The 18,156-nt window shown below is 36.5% G+C and overlaps 1 protein-coding gene across 1 annotated transcript; it reads left to right on the top strand.

Annotated features, from left to right (window-relative positions):
- The first annotated feature begins 682 nt into the window (after nt 1-682).
- LOC117304801 (venom phosphodiesterase 2-like) lies at nt 683-17,925 on the top strand. Its single transcript, XM_033789415.1, has 26 exons — nt 683-724; nt 2,473-2,529; nt 3,264-3,296; nt 3,822-4,050; nt 4,615-4,672; nt 6,044-6,135; nt 6,638-6,717; nt 7,196-7,315; nt 8,114-8,189; nt 8,681-8,714; nt 9,470-9,535; nt 9,655-9,727; nt 9,871-10,023; nt 10,599-10,671; nt 11,471-11,511; nt 11,914-12,035; nt 12,193-12,259; nt 12,764-12,851; nt 13,884-14,083; nt 14,460-14,520; nt 14,846-15,000; nt 15,458-15,599; nt 15,851-15,931; nt 16,157-16,295; nt 16,556-16,703; nt 17,292-17,925. The coding sequence occupies exons 1-26, from the start codon at nt 683-685 to the stop codon at nt 17,460-17,462; spliced, it is 2,601 nt and encodes an 866-aa protein (XP_033645306.1). The 3' UTR covers nt 17,463-17,925.
- Nucleotides 17,926-18,156: the final 231 nt, after the last annotated feature.

Raw genomic sequence — 18,156 nt, 5'->3', positions numbered from 1 at the left:
CAGGCCTATATTTTATATTATTACATTTTTTAATGCATTATTTACAGTTTCATTGTGTTGTTTCAGTTCTGAGCTGAGTTATTTTGTGGAAGTTGCGGTCTTCTGGATACTGTCTCGATATAGACGATCTATAGAGACGTCGGAGTGTCGACTAAATCAAAGCTTGGAAGAATAACCTGCAATTATGTCATCTGCGGTACGTACTAAAACAAAGTCGTTTAACTTTGGCAGTGCGTGTCCGAAATGATAAACTTTCGAATGTTTACGGCGGTCGGGTTGTGGTGCTGGCCTGTCTCGCCTTGTGAGCTCTATAGGACCCCTGTTCGAATCCCACCGGGACCGAGGGCAATATAAGTAGGCGGCTGTCAGTCCCGTTCCGAGTGATGGCGTGTGTTTTCCTCTGAATGAGTTCCGCCGTCTTCCTCCCAGAAACTTTAAGTCTGGAGGCGACTTTGTTACTATGCGACTTTGCTAAGTGGCGACTTTGCCAGGGGGCGACATTGTAAGTCACCCCCTTACAAAGTCACCCCCTTACAAAGTTACCCCTACAAAGTCACCCCCTGACAAAGTAAACCCCTTACTTATAAGGATTACTCATTAGGATATACCTTTAATAATCACAGAAACTGAAATGATAAACGGGAATGAATGCGACTGTCGACACACGAACCTGAGTTTGAACATGACAACAGAAGAACCATTCTGGATTGATTTGGCCGGATGGGTGAATTTACTCTGTCGCCCGCGAACGCCCGAGCAGAAGACGCATAACAAATTTTTTTTAAAACAAAACGGGAAAAAAACTTTGGGGGGGGGGGGGTGGAGGACACCGAAATTTTAAATCTTCACATTGTGAACCCTTACCTTTATATTTTTTTAAATGAAAGATAGTATTTCAATTATAACCCCTTTTTCCGTTCACCTTCAGCCACATTGAGTCAATGAACCGTCAGGCATGTCAGGCAGAAAGGCTAAATTGCAAGCAATGCTTGTACAAAGACCCCTATTATTGACTTAACTTTATCATCGATTTATACTCAAGACTAAAGTGGGCAATCAATCTAGATATCATATCATTTTATGAGGTTACTTATTTGTACTGGTACGGTGTGTATTGACCCAATATGAAGTTTGCGTATACGATTATCAACATACAGTGGTATTGTGTTTTATAGGGTATAATAACGCATAATAAACTTGATAAAACTTCGGCCATGGGACGCAAAAGCGCTTGTGTTGATAACTTATAATATTAACGCCTTGATAAAGTTTAGATAAGGTTGTTTTTAATACCCGAGACACGCTATTTAGGTTTGGTCTCTGAAGCTTAACTGCTCATGGCAAATAGGTCTAAAAGCTAAATGAGGAAATAAAATGACTGGCGAGTGTCGATCATGATATAAAGTGTCGATCAGCATTAGAAATGTCAGGCGATGGATTGAAGTTGCAGTTTCATAAAGTCTGTTAGCACAAATTTGCGCAACGCACTGAGATATTGCTTTGAAACGGGTTAGGCCTACTACCAGCCAAATTACAATCAGCGTGACCCACTCTATGTGTGCTTTATAGCAATGCTTAACCCCTTTATGAAATCCGGCACTGGTCGCGATAATAGGATAGCCCTGCATGACGGAGACACAAGTTGATCATATGTTGATATGATCATATGTTGATATGATATCAACCACAGGTTCTTCTTTTCAGAGCCGACCATGAGAAAAGATTTACACGTCCGCAAAGATTATGCCAAGTTTTAAATCCTACTTTTTTTCTATCTAGTATCAGTTCCATCATAGGACTACTATAACGGCCATTATTGATACAAATTACACAATGACGAACTTATTACGTTTGTCTAAAGATGGTTGGTCCGTTTCTTTACCGATTTGACCCTCGAAATTTAGGTTTTAATGTAAAACGGTTATTTACAGTACTGGCAAAGACAAACTTTTCATTGTGCACGAACAAAACCCACCGGCTGACTAAAACCAACCACCAAAGCCCGTTCAACAGCCATGTAAAAAAAATTAGTCCACAGCATAAAGTTTTTAAATGTTTGTCTTTTGGAAGCATTTTCTGTCATAATTTGTTTAAGATAAAAAATAAAAAAACATAGGGTTCTAGATCCAACTTCAACAGGAAAACTTCCCACATAACAACGCCAGTCAGCGAAACTTTTAGACGTACGTCACTCCTGACTCTTGATTGGTTGAAAGTGACTTCTAGAACTGTGATCCCGCTGATTGGATGACTGTAGTCGCTCAAGAATTGCACATGCGCAATCGCTGCCGAAGACATCTGATTAGTCTGGTACTTAGGTATTAGAAAATTACATTGAGAGAATACAGGGAACACTTCTCGCATATTCCTTCAACAATTTTTGTTTTATTAAACACACGTGGACGAACGAAGAGAGACTTTTGAGTATCCAATGATTTGTCTTTAAAATGTTTCATATTATGTTGTTCTTAGTCCAAGGTAAATTTGACGAACGAAGAGGTTACTCTCACCTTCGGGAAAAGTTACAAGGTAAGACGAAATTAATGCAGAATAAAACACTAAATTAAAAACTTATTTATTCTGAGCCTGCTGAGTCAGTCATGTGCGTTCTGACTGCTGACTGACTGTCTAAAGTTCTGTCTAAATCTTCTAAATAAGTAAAACAAATTTCACAGAATGAGAAGGCATTTCTTTATTGACTTCTACCCTAGCCGGCCCTACTCCTAGAACTATTTCGGTTTCGTCCGCTATTAATAAGAATGTTCTTCTTGGACTTTTATTATGCCGAGTAAAAAAAGAAACATGATTAGCGTCCGGCTTTCTCAAAAAAAGGAAGGAGGAGGGGCTTTTTATTTTTTATTTCAAGATGGCCACCATTCTTTTTTAAATAAATGTCAAAATTTGACATTTATTTAAAAATTTTTATTCAAATATCCATTGTTTGTTCTACTGCTCAAACACAATACATATATATGAAACATTTTGGTCAAGACATTCAGACAAGACATTCAGATTGTTTTACTAGCTGAAATCGTTTAAAATAACCCTTTTTTTCATAAAAAATAAATATTAAAAGGAGGCGGCCTCCAAAACAATATGTTTCTTTTTTTACTCAGCCTTATTGACAAATTTTTTCCTGCATTAAAATGCACAGTAAAAACTTTTTTTCTGATCAGTGCCTCCCATAGATTTTTTGTGGGAAATAAAGTCTGAAAATCCATGCTCATGTTGAAAATTACATGTTGTGTGTTTTTCTCCCACAGAAAAAATCTACACTACTTTATCCCGTAATCGTAGTAAGTATTGGACTATTGTTGACTTCAGTTAGGCCTTCATAAATTATATGAATAAATATTTTCCCGTGTTTTTGACAATTTTCATTTTTATCAATATAAACCACAAGGGAAACTGACTACCGGGACACCGCCAATATAGGGCTAGATAGCTCAGTTGGTAGAGCGCCGGCACGTTAATCCGGAGGTCGTTGGTTCGAATCCCACTCTAGTCAATTCTTTGTTCAACCCCAAAAATCAATTTTCATTTTTACACGCAATTATTTTTTATTGTTGTCCTACATTTACACATTTTAATAAAGTTTGTCAATTATTCAAATTATGAGTATTTTACAGTAAAACTTAGGAGATGAAAACAATATTCTGCGCCTTGAACACCCAGCAGGGTGGATTTGTGCGCATTACAAGTCTTATTATTATTATTATTAATAGTTATCAAAATTATCAAAAGTAAACTGATGAAATAGTAACATTGAATTGAATTGTACTTCACAGTCTTCCTAACTAAATTTGTTCTTCTTGAATTAGCTTGTCGCTGTATTATGCGGTGTTGGCATTGGCATTGGTGTAGGCTATGCCATTTGGTATGGAGACGTGCCTACCAAGGCCACTGTAGAGCCGCAGAAGCCTGGGGACAAGACCACGATGATGCCCAAACCCCCCTCAACGGCTAAACCTGAAGCCACAACAGCCAAAGCTGTTGATGGTACAACATCACATGGAGGTACAACATCACATGGGGGAACGTCAGCACCAGGTAAACAATAACATGACAGGCAATAGACCCCCTTGCATGTGTCGTCACACTCTCAAAAAACGCCCTCACTGGGGTCAAAAAGCGCCCTCACTGGGGTCAAAGGAGGCAAATGATTGGACGATAGCTGTTCTTTGTGCGTTAAAATGGTGCGTGTCAGTGTAGGGTTTCATGCTATGCAAGGGGTTCATAACAAGACGTTTGCATAATTCTTTTGAACTGGTACTTACTTTCTTACTCCAGTCCTTGAATTTCGCTCTTATGAAGGGCCAGTGCGGTTTTCCTTTGGTAAAGGGGCACTTATATTATGAGGAAAATGTAAATTATAAAGTTATATTGTGTGGAAATCAAGTTTTATAACGACTTTTTAAACTTGATTATAGATCGTATTCCGTAAGTCTCTCTAAATCTGCACACACTCAGAATAAATGCAAATATTTTACATAAAATTGGCTGATATCAACTAGAGTCTCAAATATAACTGCTCTGTTTTTTTCTGTGTTTCCCATTTTTGTTAAAAAAAAACAATTAAAAAATTCTTTTGGTTTTGTTTTTGTCAATCTGTAGGCAAACCTTGGCTCGGAACCCCATGCTTTACAGAACAGCAGCCTCAGTGCCCCGATGGGTAAGCTTCCCTTATGAAATACTCTTATAAGAAACGTATAAGAATCTTATTAAAATCTTATAAGAACCTGTATTGAGCTGCTAAGAGCAGTCTTATAAGAATCTTTTAAGAAACTTTAAAGAAAGTTATAAGAATCTTATTAAAATCTTATAAGAACTTGTATTGAGCTGCTTAGAGCAGTCCTATACGAGTCTTATAAGAATCCTATAAGATCTTATAAGTTGGAATCGTACAGATACACTTGAACATTGTTTTGTTTAAATTAAAGATAATTAAAAAATACTGGACTTGTCTGGCCATGAGTTTACTGGCGTGGTGCTTGAATCATTGGCCTCAGGTCTTGTGTAAGTGTTGAGCCTTCCTCACTTGTGTTATAAAGGCAGTGGACACTATTGGTAATTACTCAAAACAATTTTTATCATAAAACTTTACTTGGTAATGAGTAATGGGGAGAGGTTGATAGTATAAAACATTGTGAAAAACAGCTCCCTCTGAAGTGAGGTAGTTTTCAGAGAAAGAAGTAATTTTCCGCGAATCAAAATCAAGCATCTGAAAGCACACAACTTCGTGTAACAAGGTGCTTTTTTCTTTCATTATTATCTCACAACTTTGACAACCAATTGAGCTAAAATTTTCACAGGTTTGTTACTTTTGCATGTGGAGATACACCAAGTGAGAAGACTGGTCTTTGACAATTACCAGTAATGTCCAGGGTCTTTAAGCCTATAAAATACAATTTTATATTTTTGCAAGTGACAATAAAACATTAATAATAATAATAATCTATATTACATAGTTATATAGTAAGAACATGGTCGAGCTGGAGATAATAAATAATGTTTTCAGTTCGCCCCACAAGGGTGGTTTTTCTCTCATCATTTTCTCGCAACTTCGATGACCAATTTAGCTCAAATTTTCACAGGCTTGGGTCCCATATATTGGAACAACATTGGCTATCCTTCTGAAGAGGACTTCATGTTCCAAAGCCTGCAGCCGATTTCACGAAACGCTAGGATTAATCCTAACTCGAGTTAGGACAATAACTCGTCTTAACTTAGGATGGGTTCAATGCGTCCTACGTATTTGGATACGAAACTGAACCCGTCCTAAGTCCTAAGATTAATCCTAAGTTAGGAAGAGTTTGGTGAAATCGACGGCAGAACATCTTAATAGTGTTAGCCAGAGGGGTGTCTGGGTGTCTTCCGGACACCCTGTTTAAAATTTAGACACCCTGTTTAGCCTAATACGTCATAAAACTGCATGTGTTTTGTAAGTGAACCATTTGGACCCACAGTTTTTTTAATTTCCAGCAAATGTTAAAACTCTTTTACCAAATCTTGGCCCAAACCTTGCATGTTATTTATTCTACAGAGTGGACAAAGCTCCTCTAATTCTGGTCTCTTTAGACGGTTTCCGTAACGACTATTTGGACAGAGGAGTTACCCCAAACCTCAAGAGACTGAGTAAGTTCATCAATACAAAAAAAAAAAAAATAATAATAAATTAAAAGTTCACATACATTTTGCTTATTAAAGAGCAAAGTATACCTTTGGGTAAAACCATTCATGTAGATGAATACAATAAAAGGTGGTTGTGTTTTTAGATATCGCTGAAAATCTGGAGAGAATAATGTCCAAGCAGGAAGAATAAACCCCAACAAAAGCACACAATTTGATAATCGTTAGAGCAGTAATGCTTCTCATATTCAAATTTTGGGGGCAGAAAAATGAATGTTTTTTTTACAAAACCACATTACTTTGAAGTGAAATTTTTCTCAAAATTCTTAAATTGAAATCTGCTGTACATGTACTTGTGTAACCAAGTAATTAAGTTTCCATTTCCATCAATACTTGATTACCAGACAAATTTCCCTTTAAGCAAACAGATTTCCTGTTTCTGTAGCCCCAAAACAATACAACAGTTTGATCACTACTAGGATGAATATTTGTTTTTCTTTCTGACTAGGTGATTGTGGAGTTCATACTCCATACATGTATCCTTCCTTTCCAACGTTGACGTTTCCAAACCATTACAGCATCGTCACGGTAATGTTCTTAATATAAACAGGAATACTTGTAAAGCTAAAGAAGTGTTTCTATTTCAAAGTCAAGTCAGAACATGACAGACCAAAATTGCTTACTCACATTTTTTAAAACTAATGATCATATTTGAATTTCATTTAAAAAAAAATGTGTATCATGTAGCCTTGTGATTTTTTTTCCTTTTTCATTTATTTTTTAATGAAATTGCAGTTCAAAAGGTAGTTTAAGAAAATATTGTCATATTTTAATAAACCACAAGGGAAACTGACTGGTGAATAGCTTGGGTTTGAACTTTGAAAATTAACTGGAGTGGGACTTGAACCGATGACCTCTGGTACGTTTTTTCAAAGGTCGTTGGTTCAACTCGGCTCCAGTCAATTTTCCTTGTTCAAACCCAAACAATTTTAAATTAAACGCTTCTCAAGGTAAAACTATAGTTCCTAAAAAATTTGTTGCATGATTCATTTTTTGTTTGTTTAAGGGTCTTCTTCCTGAGCATCATGGAATCATTGGTAACAACATGTACGATCCTGAGCTCAATAAAGTCTTCTCGTTGTCCGGCACAGAGAAAGATAACAGTTACTGGTGGGGAGGGGAACCGGTAAGGATTTATTTCCTTCTTTCATTTCTGTGTTTTCTTTTTTCAGTTTTTTAGTTTTAGTTTAGTTTTATTAGGCTTTACACTTGCATAAAAATATACAAAGTGATAAATAAGATACAAAGAAGCAAAATAGATAACAAATATCGAGCCAGTGAGTGGCAAGGAAGAACAGGTGACCAGCACCTCTACAAAGCCGTCCTGCCAAAAAAGAATGTCTCCCATTACCCACCTCACAGTTTAAAAACCACCCACCCCTATGTTAAGTGGAAAAAAAACACCCATCCCACGGAAAGAAAGAAAAAAAATGGGGGGGGGGGCTTGAAGGCGAGCCTGACAATCACGGACGACAACAAGAGCATTGGCAATGTGACACCCTTGTACTTTTATACTTTCTTCTAGAACGAGAACATGCCTTTAAGGTGAAACTTGAAGCCTGGTAACTTTAGCTCGAGTTGTATTTTAAGAACTTTATTATCTGCATACATTTGATTTTTGCACAAAAATCGCAAAACAAGTCAGTACTATTAATCATATTCAAACATCAAAGTACAACTACAGTTAAAAAATAATTAATTTTATCTCTTGCGGATAAAATAGATTTATCAATGGACACACCACAGCCTGGTTGTGGCGCCACAGTGGCTAGTTTTGTCATGTTGGGTGGGCTATCCAAATTCTGTCTAGTTGGCCTTTGCCAAATTGACCTTATTGCACATTTCCAGGGTCCAGAATAATTATGAACAATTTGAACAGGTAATAAATGGATACATGACAGTTAGGTAATGATGACTTTTCTAGATCTGGAACACAGCTATGAAGCAAGGTCTAATAGCTGGAAGCTACTTTTGGGTTGGATCTGATGTGGAAATACAAGGTACACAAGTATAATTCAATTCAATGTCTAGTGTCTATAAAATGGAAATTTGCTTTTGTCAAACATGGTACATGTAATTTAAGAATTACAAATTATGCTGAAAAGTAATATTTTCACTATTAAAAACTTCTTACATTGTTTGCCCCCAAAAATTACTTCATAAAAGACAAAAACAGCACTTCAGAATTCTCAGCCTCCTACTAGAGTTCACAGACAGATAATTCTTGTGATTTATACAATGATAATAACTTTATTAGAGTCTAGATTGTAACTATCAATAAGCGGAGAGATAATTTAGAGACTTCACACCCAGCTGTAACGACGAAACTATGCAAGCGTGGGTTCATATCCCAGTCGTGGCACATATTAATTACCAGGGGAAATAATGTGAAGCACTTTGGGACGCCCTCCAGGTGTGAAAAGCGCTATATAAAAACAGGTGGATATAATTAATAATAATGATAAAATATTGATTTGTTTCTTGTGTTTAGGTATGAGGCCTGATTATTACTATCCATATGACGGGTAAGTGCGTGTACTACAATAAAAAATGTAAAAATAAAGTATAAAGTTGCACCCATCTCTCACTACCGCTTTACGGGTGTGTCGTAACCTCTGGTGTGATCTCTGGCTACAGGGCAGCTACGGTAATAGCAACTGCACCCCTGAACAAAGATACTGACCAAGAAGGGATTCTGTGCACATTAGGGTTGGATAGCTCAGTTGGTAGAGTGCGGGCTCATTATACCGGGGCCCAGATTCATAGACCTGCTAAGCACACAAATTTGCTTAGCATGAAATTTCTTCCTTGATAAAAATAGGATTACCAACAAAATTTCCATTTGTTGCATTTTGCTTGTTACTGGTATTCAGCTGATGTTTGCTGAATCCTGAAAATCATCTGGAAATTTCGTTGGTAATCCTGTTTTTATCGAGGCAGAAATTTCATGCTAAGCAAATTTTTGTACTTAGCAGCTCTATGAAATTGGGCCCAGATGTCGCAGGTTCAAATAACGCTCTTGTCAATATTTTTTTATCAACACATAACTTAAAATTTTCCCAGTCAGTTCCCCTTGTGGTTTATGACTTGATTTTGTAATCCAGTCAAAAAACACATTTAGCGTACTGAAGAAACGCTTTACAAAGATGGCTCTCAAAGTTTTCTGGACAATTAAACAAAAGATCAAATCCTGTTAGTGTGACCATGCCGTTGATTAACTTCAAAATGTAATTACTTTTGTTGTTGATACTTGATTGATGTTCAATTTCTCTCCATTTAGCAACACATCACCGGAAACAAAGATCAACAAAATCAAAGAATGGCTGCAGTACCCAAGTGACACCCGGTAGGTCCATCTACTCATACAATAATGCGCCTTAGAAAAATAAGAACGATTGTGTAAAAAGTTTTTAAAAGTAGGTCAGCCTTTGTACTAAAATAATCACCTTTTATTTTATTTTTCAGGCCAGACTTTATTACTCTATACTTCGATGAACCTGACCATACTGGTCACGATTATGGTCCAAATTCTGACACGGTTTGTATTTCATTTATTTTTATATTATTTAATTCCCGTACTGAATGGTCCATTCCGAAGCAATCATTTATCAACCATTGAAGTCATGTTTTACTTTTCATTCAGAGAGTTACTTGAATTCTAATCTTGATTTTATTTAACAGATCAATGCCATGTTGACGACAGTGGATAGCTTCATCCGTGATTTAATGGACGCTATTACCGAGATAAAAATGGAGAACTGCACGAACATTATCATCCTGGCTGACCATGGCATGTCTAACCGCACATGCGATCTTAACATTGTACTTAGCGAAGTAAGAAAATGTTGTTTTTTTTATTTATATTTTGTTCTTGATGTATTGGAGCCATTTCGGGTTGCCTTAAACTAACTAATGCCTGTTTCACATGACGGCAATTTAGCAAGGGTCCTTTGCTTAATTTTAGCATGGTCGCAAAATTGCACCTCGTGTGAAAGGACAACAATGTTTATACTGTCCATACAGGTCAGTAAATTTGAGAATATTTCACTCTGTTTCATAGATGTCGTTTTCACACAAAGTTAAATTTGTAAAGTTTCACAACCGTGCTCAAGTTAACAAGGGATCCCCGCTGAGGAAAGAGTTAGTTGAAGAGGAATTCCTTCTTTGAAATATCCATTAAGGCCGAGTCACGCTGCAGCGATAACGATAACGATCACGACGCAAAGAGAACACATTGTATTGGTTGAATTGCTCCACGCGGAATACGCACATGCTCATTCAACCAATGGAATGCGTTCTCTTTGCGTCGTTATCGTTATCGTTCTCGTTATCGCTGCAGTGGGACCGGGCCTTTAGGCTGCAAAGTTTTAAGATTTACCTGAATTTCTTATTTTATTCACTCCCACTAGTTCATTAACACTGGAGACTACTACTCAAGAAGTTCAGGAGGGACAATGATGAGATATGATTCAAAGAGTTCGGGTGAGTAACCCCACTTCTGTGGCTAAGCTGAATCGTTGGCCACATGGCGATCAGTGATCCAAAACGTGTTCCCTAAGGGTGGGTCGGTGGTTTAAACCAACTAAGGGTTCTCACTTACCTCTTAGCTTGTCTAGAGTGTTTTGGATGTTTTAATAAATAAACTTTAAAACAGCAATTTCAAATAATAATTTGTTTGTGTCCTCCAAATTACTTCCCCAGATGGTCACTGAGTTACGGGGACAGGGCCTTCTCCAACATACTAGCACCTAGACTCTGGAATTCACTTCCAGAATACCTCAGACAAAATACACAACATCACTCTCTTCCAGCAGAAACTTAAAACACACTTGTTCATGCTTGCTTTTCAACATCTTGACGATACTTTAACTTAATCTTTTTCTTCTTCCTGACCGGCGCCTTTGAATGTTTTTTTCAGTAAGTTGCGCCTTAATTATAAATGCTGTAGTATTACTATTTATCACCGAGCGCAGTCTTTGTGGAATGACAAAAACAAAATTGTGATGTCAATGACATCACAATTTTGTTTTTGTGTCATCAGTGCCAACCTGGCTGGCTGTGGACGGAGCAGTGGCACGAACACAGTTTTACCGCTGTTTTGTGTGACGTGAATATACAGTGGCAGGTACCACAGTTGTATGATCCAACGTTCAATGCAAGGATTTGTTTGTCAAACTGTTTCCTTTGCGAAGAGGTTTTAGGGACATTCACCTTTCTGCATGCTTTCTTGTAAGTAATGTTATCTTGATGTATTTCTTAAAGATTTCTTATTTATTTACAGCTGACATCAAAGAGCCTGAAGACATTGTGAAACATCTCAAGGTAAAACATTTTTATTTATTTTTTATTTATCAATAAATGAGATTTTTTGTACTAGTGTATTTTTTTTGTCTTCATATTTTGAAAGTTGACATTTGTCTTTGTAAGGATGAGATGTTAGAAATGGATAATCTGGTATTAAAACGATAACTTAAATGGTTAGACTGATTAAATGTTTCTCAAAGTGTTTCCCATAGGTATGAGTTGTTTCCCATAATGTATGAGGTATAGTAAATCTAGTTATGCCATCAAACATAAATGTTTTTCTTTTAATTTTAAATATTTGTTACTTAGTTTGTTTTTCGATGGACTAAATGCTCCCAGTTGAGCTCAGTTTGTTAACCTTGACGCAATGAACCAGACAATTGATGTTTTTAGATAATTATTTGATTTTCTTGTTGGCAGTGCATCAGTCCAGGTTCTGTGGCATATGTAAAAGAGGACACCCCAAAGCGATGGCATTACATGAATAATGTGCGCATTGAAGACACACTTATTGCAGTTGATCAAAGTTACACCATCTCCAAGTAAGACCATCAAAGTTAAATAAAAATGTCATTTTTTAGTCAAGGATAAAGAATACAAATTGCTTTCTACGCTTACACCAATGTGTATTAAGAACTTTATACCCGGTACTTTCCAGAGTGCTGTAATAATTATCCTATTATCTAATTTTTATTACAGTGGACCATCAGGAGGTTGTGCAGGCGGAGGACATGGTTATGACAATGCAAAATCTGATCATATGAGGGTAAGTATGATCAGTGACATAATGGGTGCAGGGGGTGGGAAAACCCTTGTTGTCTCTTGGCTCCCCCCGCCTCTCATGAGTACGAAGAAACCCTACAAATGAATGGTTTGATAAATAATAACTGCTCCCAAAATAAATACAGAAGAATGGCAAAACATTGAGAAAGAATAACATTTTCGACAAATTTGATTTTGAGACCTCAGAATTAGATTTGAGGTCTCAAAATCAAGCATCTGAAAGCACACATTTTCGTACATTTGCAGTAAACTGGAATGTCATCCCAGGATTGATTGAAGTCAATATTTTGTTAAACAATTTAACTGGGCAGAGATTCCCTCCTGGTTGATATTTGAAATAAAAAGTCGCAGCCTGTTAAGGATTTTCCTCTGCTGCTGCTTCCAGATCAAAACCTTGGGTGTGATCCCGGTCTAAACAACAGTTACAGGTGACAGGTTAAGCTTCTGACTGGCACCAATTCAATTTTCAAAATTTTTCTTCAAACAGGCCGTGTTTCTTGCCTATGGTCCTTCATTTAAAGGCAATTATGAAGTGGAACCGTTCCATAACATAGAGTTGATGAATCTGATGTGTGGTAAGTATACAATTTAATAGATGTTAAATTTGCATCGGGGATAAAGAATATTCATTTTGGCTTTTACCCATACAAACCGATATTTCACTGAATGTTAATAGGTAATGTTAGGGACAGCACATTATTATTTGCTGTTAACACTATAAACTCTTCCATAATGCACAACGCTGCTAATATGCTGTTGTCAAGCACAGGTTTTGACGCACCAAACACAAAAATCGTCCAATGATCTGCCTCATTTTGCCCAAAGGAGGGCCTTGTTTATAGGGTGTGTTATCAGTTGTAAGGGGTTGGTCAAAATCTTTCTGATTTACAAAGACTTATTTCACTTTGTTGAAAAAAAAAATATTTATATCTTTATACTTTCTTTAGCTTTGTAAACAAAAACAAAGTGAGTTTTTTATTTTGAAATTCCACTGATGGGCGCCTTTTATTGCGGATTCTGCACTATGTAAGATTTTATTATCATTATATATTGTTATTAATAAAACAGCCTCTCTCCTTTCCCAAGAAAACGATCAGAGCAAACTGTTGAGTTGAAACCAGCGGTTCTTTTCAGAACCACCCCCCAACTCATTCAGAGATAGTCATTACATGGTGTTACCACAAACCCTTTCCACATTGTACTTCCACCATGCAAAGTTTCAAATCCTACTAACCTCTCTCCTGACGTCTCCTGACGATGAATAGACCAAGCTACTCAAGACGTTGAGACCAATTCAAGAACTGACTCCGTGGTAGTGCAGTTAATTACGATCCTATAAGCTAAAGTAGTAGTCCCAGCCAATTTTCTATACCTTCCGCCCGGGTGGTAGTTAAAAAGCTGGACAGTTCTTTTCAGAACTGAGAAGTCTACCGAACATCCGATAAATCTACTCTGCGGTAGTAGAATAAAGAAAGACAGTTCTCTAAGAACAAACTCTACCTGGCAAGTAGACACACACATGGTGTTACCGCAAACCCAATATATATTGATACCTCACCATGCAATGCCTCCAACACTACTAACCCTCTCTGGTGTTTTTTGTCTAGACGTTATTGGTGTCACTCCTCCGCCCAATGACGGTGAAGCTGGCAGCCTCCATCACATGCTTCGTGACCTTCCATCACTGCCTCCAAGAGATGACACTAATGTCTCTATGTCACTCGTGTGTCCTTTCCCCTCATCAGGACTGGAATATGACGATAGAATCACTGATGACATGTCCATGTGTATGTGTGACACTCTACCGGTGAGAACAATTCTTTGTTTTTAAAGTAACTTTTTTGCTGTTTCCTTTATAATAACAATAGTATGGATTTTTATAATTTAATTTAATTTTATAATTTAATTTTAATAATTAATTAATTAATTATATAGCGCTTTATCAAAGCCTGAAGGGCATATCAAAGTGCTTCTGTTTTAAATTTTTATGAATATTTATTGTTCAGTGGACTTGAACAAAATTATATTAAAAAGCCCAACAATTTGAAGAAATGTGCTTCCCAGTAAAAAGGGATGCTGTCTAATTGTTGCATCTCTGAAAAGCCTCTCAGAAAGAACTCTCGTTGTTAAGGTATTTTCTACTGTTTTTATAAATGTTGACATTGTTTGTTATTTATATGCAGGCTGGAACAGTCAAATCAATTGCAGATTTTGATGAGCAGTTGAAACTAACTGACACTCAGAGTAAGTACATTCATCTGGCCCTGATTCATAGAGCTGCTTAAGCAGTTATTTTACAACAATTCCTGCTAAGGGAAAGAAAAACCACAAGAAAATAAATCACCAACGAAAATGTGTTTTGGAAGGCGATAAAATGTATAGTATCACCAGTCAATTAATCGAGAGTTTGTAAGTATACTTATTTCTTCTGTTAAATAGAATTGACTTCTAACGTATCAAATGCTAAAAACTTCTGTGAATTGACACAAAAACCTGGCTATGTCTTAGAGTTTCACCAGTCAATTATCCGAGGCTAATTTTTTGTGGCTTTCTCTTCTGTCAAATCTAGAATCGGCTTCCCACATGAAACATTCCCCATTTGGAATGCCACAGATTAACTTCAAGACCGACTTCTGTGAATTGACTCAAACTGACTATGTTACGACCTACAGTCATGATTTGAAAATGCCTCTTTATGCGACATTCACAATGGAGAAGCACAACGTAAGTTTATCATGGAGTTATTGTATTTTTTTTAAAGTTTTTATTTTTGGTTGGATTTAATCTTAATTTATTTAGGTGGTTATTTTCACTACTGGAGAATATTTTCTTAATTATATTACAGTATTTAGAATGCAAATATTTCTCATGGCATTGGGTTCTGCTAAGTTATTAGATTTTTCATTAAACATTTTCAGTTAATCTTTTTGATCACTACCAATCATTTATTATGCATGTACATGTAGGCCTAACTGGTGTAGTTTTTACAAACAGTTAAAAAAGTAATCGCAAAGATAGTTCAGTTAGCAGTACAGTCTGGTATGAAACCAAAGCAATGTGTCTTGTTTGGAAACACAAATGTCATGGCAGGGCCCAATTTCATGACTGGATCTGGAGTCCAGTGCTCTTAACCGCTTGGCCACAGCCTATCTCTATCATCCTATCTCTATCTCCCTTTCAGGGTACCAGTGTAGCACCGGTATTCAGCAATTGTTCTCGCGCTGATGTTCGCATCCCGGCAGCTAAGACACCAAGCTGTAACGATTATGACATGGCGACTGGAGAATGGGCAAACATGACCAATGGACACTTGTACTCACCAGGTTTGAATCAAAATCATCTATCATAAATTGAGCATTGTATTGGCATGTTCACAGGAGTAGCTAACTTCACTGCTATATATTCACAGCAGGGGGTTAGCTTGAGAAAAGGACTTAGCTATAAACTAGTACCTTGCGCTCACACGAGGCATGGTTGCAGTTAGCCAGCACAATACTCCTTTTCGAAATGCACTTGACAAATCTTTTTAGTAATAATAATAAATAGTAATAATAACATTTTCTACTAATTTCAGGTCTAACCAGCTCTCTTGATGCTAAGATGGACGCTCTCATTACATCAAACATGGTCCCACAGTTCTCTGGGTTCATAAAAGGTAACAATCTTTCCATCAAACCAAAATAACGGCCAACCTCAATATTGCTCATATGTGCTAACAATTCCCCAGTTTTCATTTTTCTTCCAGCCTTATGTTTGCTTTGACTGATAAAAATAGGAAAAAATTATGACGTTTTAGCACTGAACCCTTGATATTATAATAATGCATGTTTATCAACGGAAAATCTTCCATCATGGTTATTTATTTTTGATTGTTGAACAGATCTTTGGAGTGGGGTTTTGGATGTCCACCTGCCCCTATGGGCTAATGAGTACAACGGCATCAATGTGGTCACTGGACCAATTTTTGATTATGATATGGATGGACTCAGAGATTCCATGGAGGTTCTCACCGCACATGGGTAGGAACAACTTTTTTTCAGGAAACTTCATTTTGTTTTTAAACAGAAAATATTTTGTCGCTCTTGTGAAATAATTTTTTTATTATTTTTTTATATATAAATATGTTGTGGTATCTTAAATAATTCCATCTGTGGAGATCTGGAGCAATTTTGTATAAAGCTGCTTAGCAGAAAAAAACGCTTAGCAAACTTATGGGGCACTAGTTGCAACAATGAAATTGGAGAGCACTTTTTGTTTATTTATTTTTTTTAATTTGCAGATCTAAACTTGAAGATACATTTATACCGACACACTTCTTTTGTGTGATTAATCGCTGTCGAGGGGGTCAAGCAATCGGCACGACGGACTGCAAACCAGACCCGTTGGCATTCATCTTTCAAAACAAAGACGGCATTCAGACTTGTCAGGTAAACATTGTTTAGTTAAAGCCATGTCTGAATTGGCAGCAACGGCTAAGGCTGGATTGCCCTATCAACATAGTATAATATCCTTGACAACACCCTTAGCAACAGTCATAGCCGTAGCCGTAGCTGCTTAGTCAGATACAGCCTTAGTTTCTTAGCTACTATAGGCTACCTATTTATGTGTGTTTTCCTCCACCAACACCCTTTTTTTAGGCGGATACTTGCGCTATATGTTAAGTTTCATCAATATTTAGGGTAACCCAAATCAGATTCAAATCTTCAAGTTTAATGAAATGCAATTGTATGACAATTGAAGCACTTTCTTTTTCAAACCTGATTTGTATACCTAACATATAAATAATTTATTTTCTTCAGTTAATTTTTATTTCATTGATTTGATTTAAAACAGCACTCATTTGCATTTCTGAGGGCCCAATATCATGATACTTTGGCTGGTAATCTGGATGCAAGACTTGTTCACATTCTTCCTTGGGCTTGTGAGAGTGATTAAGTTCATGTGAGAGGCAATATTTAATAACAATTCAGCAAAAATAATTTGGATATGCATTTTTTATTTGATATTTTGCTCAGATGACACCGGACTTTGTAGAAACCCACACCGCTAAAGTCAAAGATGTTGAGCTTTTGACTGGTCTTCGATTTTACTCTGATGTTGAACAATACGAGTCGATTCGGGCAAGGACTTTGATTATTTCTGTAAAGGAAGTCTTCTCACAGTGGAGGTTGCAACATAGTATGTAAATAGAGAATCACAATTACATCTTTGTTAAATGAGCACTTTGAATTCAAATCTCTCAAAATCTTCCTGTTTGGAATATTGTCCTTTGTAAGAGTTATTCATGCACTAAACACCTTTTTTTATTGTTTTAAATGAATTTTCTATTCTTATGTGCAAATGGAAACTAAGTTTATGTATTTTTAGAAAAATTCTTGTTCTTACACAATGTGTTGTAGCCCGCAGAACATAAAGTCGGCCATTTGGTGGAGTCTAAAAATTTGTTACACAAAATATGGGACCACGTTCTATCATGAAATTACACAACCACCACACAATTTCAAGGGATATTTATGTGAATCCTTGTATTCTACTTTTAAAATAACTTTCCAATTAAAAATGTAGTGTAAAATCTGCACACCCAGAACTCTTGGTTATTAAAATTCATTTAAACCAACATTTTAGTCGAAAATTCATATAATTTCTCCCCCCCCCCTAAAAAAAAAATATATAATAATAATAAAAAAAAAAAAAAAAAAAATTGAAAATAAATTTAAACCATTTAAACAGATTAATAACATTCACTTCAACTTTACATTGAGATTTGTTTACAGCACACTTTTGGTTGTTTGCTAAGATTGCTCGACGAGGTATTGTGAAAGAACATTGCTATTTTATTTCTTTGTTAAAATAACTAAGTGTATTTTCCACCTGTCTTTG

Source organism: Asterias rubens, chromosome 21, assembly GCF_902459465.1.
Source record: "Asterias rubens chromosome 21, eAstRub1.3, whole genome shotgun sequence".
NCBI classification, from domain to species: Eukaryota; Metazoa; Echinodermata; class Asteroidea; order Forcipulatida; family Asteriidae; genus Asterias; species Asterias rubens.
This window is presented reverse-complemented; position numbering and strand designations above follow the sequence as displayed.

Bases quoted from the DNA above. Each gene is read 5' to 3' on its own strand.
- LOC117304801 (XM_033789415.1), top strand. From the start codon at position 683: ATGACAACAGAAGAACCATTCTGGATTGATTTGGCCGGATGG. The intron at 8,715-9,469 runs GTAAGTGCGTGT...CTCTCCATTTAG, and splicing joins TATTACTATCCATATGACGG to CAACACATCACCGGAAACAA. The intron at 14,084-14,459 runs GTGAGAACAATT...ATTTATATGCAG, and splicing joins GTATGTGTGACACTCTACCG to GCTGGAACAGTCAAATCAAT.